The 8,410-nt window shown below is 49.0% G+C and overlaps 1 protein-coding gene across 1 annotated transcript; it reads left to right on the top strand.

The window, feature by feature from the left end:
• The first annotated feature begins 474 nt into the window (after window positions 1-474).
• On the top strand, window positions 475-2,274 carry map1lc3cl (microtubule-associated protein 1 light chain 3 gamma, like). Its single transcript, XM_052076583.1, has 4 exons — window positions 475-669; window positions 1,301-1,356; window positions 1,428-1,534; window positions 1,612-2,274. Exons 1-4 carry the CDS (start codon window positions 609-611, stop codon window positions 1,925-1,927), a joined length of 540 nt encoding a protein of 179 aa, XP_051932543.1. The 5' UTR covers window positions 475-608; the 3' UTR covers window positions 1,928-2,274.
• The last annotated feature ends 6,136 nt before the right edge of the window (window positions 2,275-8,410 follow it).

The raw sequence follows: 8,410 nt of genomic DNA, 5'->3' as shown, positions 1-8,410 counted from the left end.
GAGAAATAGCTTTATCGGTAGCTAAAATGACTGCCGTTTAGCTACCGCCCATCAGTGGTGGTTTGCACGTCTGCCTCGCAGTTCTGAGAGCTGAGTTACCAGGGGAAGCTATTGCTATTACTACTACTTTGCTGACGCGGATTTTAATGTTCATTTTGCACTTCCCGTGTTATGCAAACACCACTCTCATCATGGCTATCCAGGCAAGGAGGTCAAATTGTCAGGCTGGGACAATCAAATGATAAAGATGTCATCAGGAGCTCATTCTGTCATGAGTGGTCTGACCTCATTTGGATTCCTTTTCCTGGCCTCCGTGTCCCCCTCCTGACAGCCCACATGACTGTGAGAATGCTATGTCAGGTAACCAGTACGTGTGAAGCCACTACCAAGGGCCTCACTTTTTTCAATTTTATTTTGGGAGGGGGTTTGGGGCAGGGGGGCAGACTACTCCCTACTTGCTCGCCTATAAAGCCCCCCCAGCGCCCGCCTCTCCTTGGGGTTTGTAAACTTCCACCCGAGGGGACATCAACGTCAGCCACGGGCCACTGACAGCCGCAACATTTCCAACACCGCAGGTCCCGGCAAACCACCCCAAGCAAGCAACCAAGATGGCGCCCTTTGAGAAATCCATGGAGATGGGGATGCCCTTCAAGCAGAGGAAGTGCTTGGGTGAGTGAGAGGAAATGTAGATGGGAAAAGTCATCAATGGATTTGTGTATATTCTTACGTAGCTGTCGATATGACTGATTCGACTGTTGAATAGGTTTGTGATGGGGCGTGGGGGGTTGTTTCTTGTTTGATAGGGATCTCGTTAGTTGTTATTTGGTTCACACACACATATATATATATATATATATATATATATATATATATATATATATATATATATATATATATATAATTATTCATTTAGTTGAGTTTTTAAAGCAGGTTTGTTTTTAAAAAATCATTTTTGCTTTGTTTTTAACATTTGTTTTAGGATTAGTTTTAGTTTTTTGCCCGATGTAATGATTGTTAGTTTTATAAACGTAAAATGTAGTTTCAGTTAGTTATCCCAAGCACTCTGGTTTTTATTTTATTTTGTATGAAAGTTTTTGTTGGTGTTGTTGTTTCTTTCGTTCACTGTACTGGCCTTGATTCAGGAAGGGCCATCTTCTAAATGGGGAAAGATAATGACGGTCTTTAGGTGATATGAGCTTTAATATTCAGTAGGGGTGTTTTTGTTTTTTACGACAACATGAGATGATGTTTAAAAACAAGATGAAAATGAAGGGAAACAATGTTTTTATTTTCTGCCAAGAAACAAGAAAAGATGAAGTGTGCAGCATTCGCTCCAAATTCCCCAACAAGTTGCCTGTGAGTTGCTCCTCTGGTGTTCCTTTTGTCACCAGACTCGTCCTCCAGCTGATGACTGTTTTGTGTTCAAGGTTATTGTGGAACGCTACATCCGTGAAAAGACTCTCCCACTATTGGACAAAACTAAGTTTTTGGTTCCCTTTGAGCTCACCTTGGGTCAGTTCCTCTGCCTGCTCAGGTAAAATGAGCTCACCTCAAGTTTCAGTTCCTTTGCATCTTCTTTGTTCACGCATCTGATTCTGTCTGTGCTCTCAGGAATAAAATCGACCTGGAATCGACCCAGGCTCTCTTCCTGCTGGTGGCTGAGAAAAGCATGTCCTGCATGTCCTCCAGCATGGGGGAGGTCTACTCCCACTACAGAGACCCCGACGGTTTCCTCTACATCACCTACGCCTCGCAGGAAATGTTCGGAGCACCCCGAGTCCGCGGGACGGCCGCCGTGCTGAGCAGGGATCCACCCGAGCCACCTCGGGAGGCCCATTTTATGGACATTTGGAACATGTCCAGACGAGAGCTGCTTGACGCGGCGTTAATCCCACAAACCTTATTTCATGGGGGAGAGTCAACATGATGCTGATGTGTTCAATCAGGGAAAAAGTCAAGAAAGAAAATTCACCCTCGAGTATTGTGATCAAAGATTCTACAGTTCCAGAAAGTTGGACAAATATCCATATCATTGGATCTTGCGGGAGAAGTGCAATGCTGACAAAGCCAAGTGCAAGTGCTACTGGTGGCACTGGAGCCTCCACGGTGCAGGAGCCGGCTCAGAGTCATGCTGCTAGTCACACTCTCGTCACACTTATTCCTCCTGCCTTTCATCACCTCGAAAATGTGAATTATTGTCCCCAGTGGACCGTTTGAGGCACTGTGACGTGTTTCGTTGATCAAAAAGAAATAAACGTCCTTTTAATACATTGACTTGGTGTGAAAACCGTGATATGCTACCTTCTGATGTGTTTTATATGGTTGAATGGAGTTCAAGATCAACACTAACTAACCAAAATATAAATGGCAACTGGTTGCCAGGCGGATTTTTCCCAGAGCCCCGCTTTGGTGCCCTGAAGCACAGGAGACCAGCCACTCAAAAATTCCCTGAATACATGCCATGGGATCCAACGTGATCCCAATTGACTTTGGGCCGGTTGCCCTCAATCGCAGGCCACATATATACAGAGCAGAAGCGATTGCTCTAAGACCGCAAGGGAAGCTCAGCTTCCCCTAAAATGTCACAAAGTAAGTGATCAAATTTATGTGTGTATGTACAATTGTGTGGACATGTCATTGACTAAATATGCGCTACAATGCACTCAACTTATGTTCTGAATCAGCGTATTACTGGTTACTACGCGACTCTCTTCTCATTCATTCCCGCCGCTTCACTGTGCTTTAAACTGCGTGGAAGCTGAGCGCCTGTAGCGCGGACGCTGGGCGTCTCGAGAGTTCAGAGTAGGTTCTCCCAATGCATCGAAACGAGACGAATCATTGGGTAAATGCTGGTTTTGTCCCGCCCATCGGACGCTCAGCGTCTATGGGAGACTCCTAGACCGCCCACTGTCCATCGACTTCCACTGGGAGTCGATGGACAGTAGGTGTTCATGGGCTGGCCCGGAAGCTCAGCTTTTCTGCATGATGATTAGAGTGTCTGTCTGAGGCTGAATCTCTTTTTGATTGACAGCGAAATGAGCCAATCACCAATCTTATGGTGTAGGCATCCATCCATCCATCCATCCATCATCTACCGCTTATCCGGGGCCGGGTCGCGGGGGCAACAGCTTTAGCAGGGAAGCCCAGACTTCCCTCTCCCTAGCTACTTCTTCCAGCTCTCCCCGGGGGATCCCGAGTCGTTCCCAGGCAAGCTGGGTGACATAGTCTCTCCAGCGTGTCCTGGGTCTTCCTCGGGGTCTCCACCCGGTGGGACATGACCGGAACACCTCACCGGGGAGGCGCTCAGGAGGCATCCGAATCAGATGCCCAAGCCACCTCATCTGGCTCCTCTCGATGTGGAGGAGAAGCGGCTCGACTCTGAGCCCCTCCCGGATGACTGAGCTTCTCACCTTATCTCTAAGGGAGAGCCCGGACACCCTGCGGAGAAAACTCATTTCAGCCGCTTGTATCCGGGATCTCGTTCTTTCGGTCATGACCCATAGCTCGTGACCATAGGTGAGGGTTGGGACGTAGATCGACCGGTAAATTGAGAGCTTCGCCCCTTTGGCTCAGCTCCTTCTTCACCACGACAGACCGATACAACGTCCGCATCACAGCAGACGCTGCACCGATCCGCCTGTCGATCTCCCGCTCCCTCCTACCCCCACTCGTGAACAAGACCCCAAGATACTTGAACTCCTCCACTTGGGGTAAGATCTCCTCCCCGACCCGGAGGGGGCACTCCACCCTTTTCCGACTGAGGACCATGGTTTCAGATTTGGAGGTGCTGATTTTCATCCCAACCGCTTCACACTCGGCTGCGAAACGCTCCAGTGAGAGTTGGAGAGCCCCGTCTGAAGGAGCCAACAGCATCACATCATCTGCAAAAAGCAGGGATGTAATACTGAGGCCCCCAAAACGGACCCCCTCAACGCTTCGGCTGCGCCTAGAAATTCTGTCCATAAAGGTTATGAACAGAATCGGCGACAAAGGGCAGCCTTGGCGGAGTCATACCCCCACTGGAAACGATTCCGACTTACTGCCGGCAATGCGAACCAAACTCTGACATCGGTGGTATAGTGACCGAACAGCCCGTATCAGGGGGTTCGGTACCCCATACCCTCGAAGCACCCCCCACAGAACTCCCAGAGGGACACGGTCACACGCCTTCTCCAAGTCCACAAAACACATGTAGACTGGTTGGGCGAATTCCCACATACCCTCAAGGACCCTGCTAAGGGTATATAGCTGGTCCACTGTTCCACGGCCGGGACGAAAACCACACTGCTCCTCCTCAATCTGAGGCTCGACTTCCTGACGGACCCTCCTCTCCAGCACCCCTGAATAGACCTTACCAGGGAGGCTGAGGAGTGTGATCCCTCTGTAGTTGGAACACACCCTCCGGTCCCCCTTTTTAAAAAGAGGGACTACCACCCCGGTCTGCCAATCCAGAGGCACTCTCCCTGTTGACCACGCGATGTTGCAAAGGCGTGTCAACCAGGACAGCCCCACAACATCCAGAGCCTTGAGGAACTCCGGGCGGATCTCATCCACCCCTGGGGCCTTGCCACCGAGGAGCTTTTTAACCACATCGGTGACTTCAACCACAGAGATAGGAGAGCCCACCTCAGAGTCCCCAGGCTCTGCTTCCTCCAAGGAAGGCGTGTTGGTGGAGTTGAGGAGGTCTTCGAAGTACTCTGCCCACCGGTTCACAACGTCCCGAGTCGAAGTCAGCAGCGCCCCATCCCCACTGTACACAGTGTTAGTGGTGCACTGCTTCCCCCTCCTGAGACGTCGGATGGTGGACCAGAATTTCCTCGAAGCCGTCCGGAAGTCGGCTTCCATGACCTCACCGAACTCTTCCCACTCTCGGGTTTTTGCCTCGGCGACCACCGAAGCCGCGGTCCGCTTGGCCAGTCGATACCTGCCAGCTGCCTCTGGGGTCCCACAGGCCATAAAGGCTCGATAGGACTCCTTCTTCAGCTTGACGGCATCCCTTACTGCTGGTGTCCACCAGCGAGTACGGGGATTGCCGCCACGACAGGCACCAACCACCTTACGGCCACAACTCAGATTGGCCGCCTCAACAATAGAGGCACGGAACATGGTCCACTCGGACTCAATGTCCCCCGTCTCCCCCGGAACATGGGATAAGCTCTGTCGGAGGTGGGAGTTGAAACTCCTTCTGACAGGGGATTCCGCCAGACGCTCCCAACAAACCCTCACTATACGTTTGGGTCTGCCAGGACGGACCGGCATCTTCCCCCACCATCGGAGCCTACTCACCACCAGGTGGTGATCAGTTGACAGCTCCGCCCCTCTCTTCACCCGAGTGTCCAGAACATGCGGCCGCAAATCCGATGATACAACTACAAAGTCGATCATCGAACTGCGGCCTAGGGTGTCCTGGTGCCAAGTGCACATATGGACACCCTTATATTTGAACAAGGTGTTCGTTATGGACAATCCGTGACGAGCACAGAAGTCCAATAACAAAACACCACTACTACTCTCCAGCACACCCTCCATGGACTCCAAAAAGGGTGGGTATGCTGAGTTGCTCTTTGGTGCATATGCACAAACAACAGTCAGGACCCGTCCACCCACCCGAAGGCGGAGGGAGACAACCCTCTCGTCTACCGGTGTGAACCCCAATGTACAGGCACTAAGCCAGGGGGCAAGGAGTATGCCTACACCTGCTCTGCGCATCTCACCGTGAGCAACTCCAGAGTGGAAGAGAGTCCAACCCCTCTCGAGAGAACTGGTACCAGAACCCAGGCTGTGTGTGGAGGCAAGTCCGACTATATCCAGTCTGAAATTCTCTGCCTCACACACCAGCTCGGGCTCCTTCCCTGCCAGAGAGGTGACATTCCATGTCCCAAGAGCTAGCTTCTGCAGCAGAGGATCGGACCGCCAGGGTCCCCGCCTTTGGCTGCCGCCCAGCTCACATTGCACCCGACCCCTTTGGCCCCTCTCATGGGTGGTGAGCCCATGGGAAGGGGGACCCACGTTGCCTCTTCGGGCTGTGCCCGGCCGGGCCCCATGGGTGTAGGCCCGGCCACCAGGCGCTTGCCAACGAGCCCCACCTTCAGGCCTGGCTCCAGAGGGGGGCCCCGGTGACCCGCGTCCGGGCAAGGGAAACCTAGATCCATTTATTTTTATCATCATTGGGGTCTTTTGAGCCGTGCTTTGTCTGGCCCCTCACCTAGAACCTGTTTGCCATGGGTGACCCTGGTGTAGGCATCCGTGGGAGCATTTTTCAATTCTTATTCTGTTCTGAGTTGAACTGGAGACTTCTTCTCATCATTTTAGCGACGCTCTCTTTGTTGAAAACGATTAGCGACAGATTAATATTTTATTTCTGGTGTGTTTGTCATTCATTGACTAAATATGCGCTACAACACGCTCAACTTTTGTTCCGAATCAGCTTCTTATTACTGGTTACGACGCGACTCCCTTCTCATTCATGCCCGCAGCTTCACTGTGCTTTAAACTGTGTGGACGCTGAGCGTCTCGAGAGTAGTCCCAATGCATCGAAACGAGACGAGTCATTGGATAAATACTGGTTTTGTCCCGCCCATTGGACGCTCGGCGTCTCTGGGAGTCTATGGACACTGGGCGTGTATCGGCTGGCCCGGACGCTCAGCTTTTCTGCATGATGATTGGATGATCTGTCTGAAGCTAAATCTCTTTTTGCTTTATCGCGAAATGAGCCAATCATCAATCTTATGGTGAAGGCATCCTTTTCATTTTTTAAAAATAGGAACAGAGAGTAGAATTCACGTATAAATAAACGGACATATTTTATGATGTAGGCTGAAGTTGAGCTTCCCCTACGTGACAGACCAGCATCCGCCACTGATACAGAGGATATAAAAAAGTCAACACAGCCCTCTTCAAATGCCAGGTATTTGTGATTGAAAACAAGACATCATTTCAAAACATGTTCCCCCATTCATATGCTTCAAATGTTTTGTTTTGTTTTTTAAATCACACCTTTCGGAGATGGGACGTGAAAATAAACGGAAATAATGTGGTGAGAAAAGTGTGCTCTAAAAACTAGGACGTGGCGGTCTTCAGAAATATTACCCTTAATCACATTCAAATTCATGTTAAACGGGAGTCAGCACACACCCGCAGCCAATAACAGAGCATCTGATTGACTCAAAATCAAGTTTTGGCATTCTAGTAGTCTTTTCCTGACATTTGTTTTGGATTTTTTTTTTTTTTTTTTGCTTTTAGCAGAAGTTTGAAGGTTTTGTGCTATTGTTGCTGTTCATAATGTTCATAATCCTTCCACTATTTTTAAGGCCCCAGTTCCATCGTCATCACCAAAGCATGATGTCTCGATGTCGCTAAGGTCATGAGCAGGCTTGTGTTTACGCTAAACACACCTTTTGGAATTATGGCCAGAAAGTTAACCATAGCATAACAACATTTCCTAAACCCATGTTGAAAAATGCGTGATCTTTTAGGGATTATTTTATTTCATTAAAATCTCACAAGAGTCTTGCCAAGACAAGCTCATTGTAGAATTACACACTCATTAGTGAGTGTTACATTAAGGGGTTATTGGGTGACAGGCACCCATTTGTGTCCCCCCGTTGTACTTGATACAATGTTCGTTGACACATAGGTGGCCAATTCCTCACATGGCCTCTGAGAACCTGCACTATGTCCATTATTAGTTACATAAGTTGCTGCAAGGTTCACTGTGTCATAGCTTTTCTTGTTTTCTTTTTTTTTTAAGAGTTGCAAGAGATGACGGGAACAAAGAAACAATGTGAGGCTGTGAAGCCGCAAATAAGACCCGAGAAGGAAGGAAGAGGGGAACATGGGGAGTGGTAACGGGGGTGTTCCTATCGGAAGAAGACAGGAAAAGGGAAAGAATGTATAGGAGAGATATACTGTAGAGTAGAAGAGCGGCAGTCTATGTCAACACACAGGCAGCACAAAGATGGCAGACATCAAATCGTGGCTTGCCTCACTTCACATCGTTGTGGACATTCCGGCAGCTTTGTGCTATTTCAGAAGCAGGTCAAAATGAGAAGAAGCGACATGACTTTGTACTCTTTCAGGGGCGTCAACACCGCAGGCTGCATCGTCAACACAAAGACAAGCTAAGACATTTATTTTGACCCTTTAGTGTTATGCAATATCACATACATACAGGATTTGTGTGTCATGGTTCACATAACATTTAAAGACGATCTGAATCAAGTTGAGGAAGGGAAGTCTGTTGTTATTTGTAGTTCATGCATCAACATTATTTAGAAGCACACGTATTCTTCTTCATCAATACAGTATAGTTTCACCATACAGTTTCGGTTCGCAAACTTTGCTATCTCGATCATCGAAGCAATGTTTTCCATTGGAATGAAGTGAAATAGAGTTCATCTGCTCCATTCGT

Source organism: Hippocampus zosterae, chromosome 1 (assembly GCF_025434085.1).
Source record: "Hippocampus zosterae strain Florida chromosome 1, ASM2543408v3, whole genome shotgun sequence".
Classification (NCBI taxonomy): Eukaryota; Metazoa; Chordata; class Actinopteri; order Syngnathiformes; family Syngnathidae; genus Hippocampus; species Hippocampus zosterae.
Note: the sequence above shows the minus strand (reverse complement) of the source record. Positions and strands in the feature narration are given on the sequence as shown.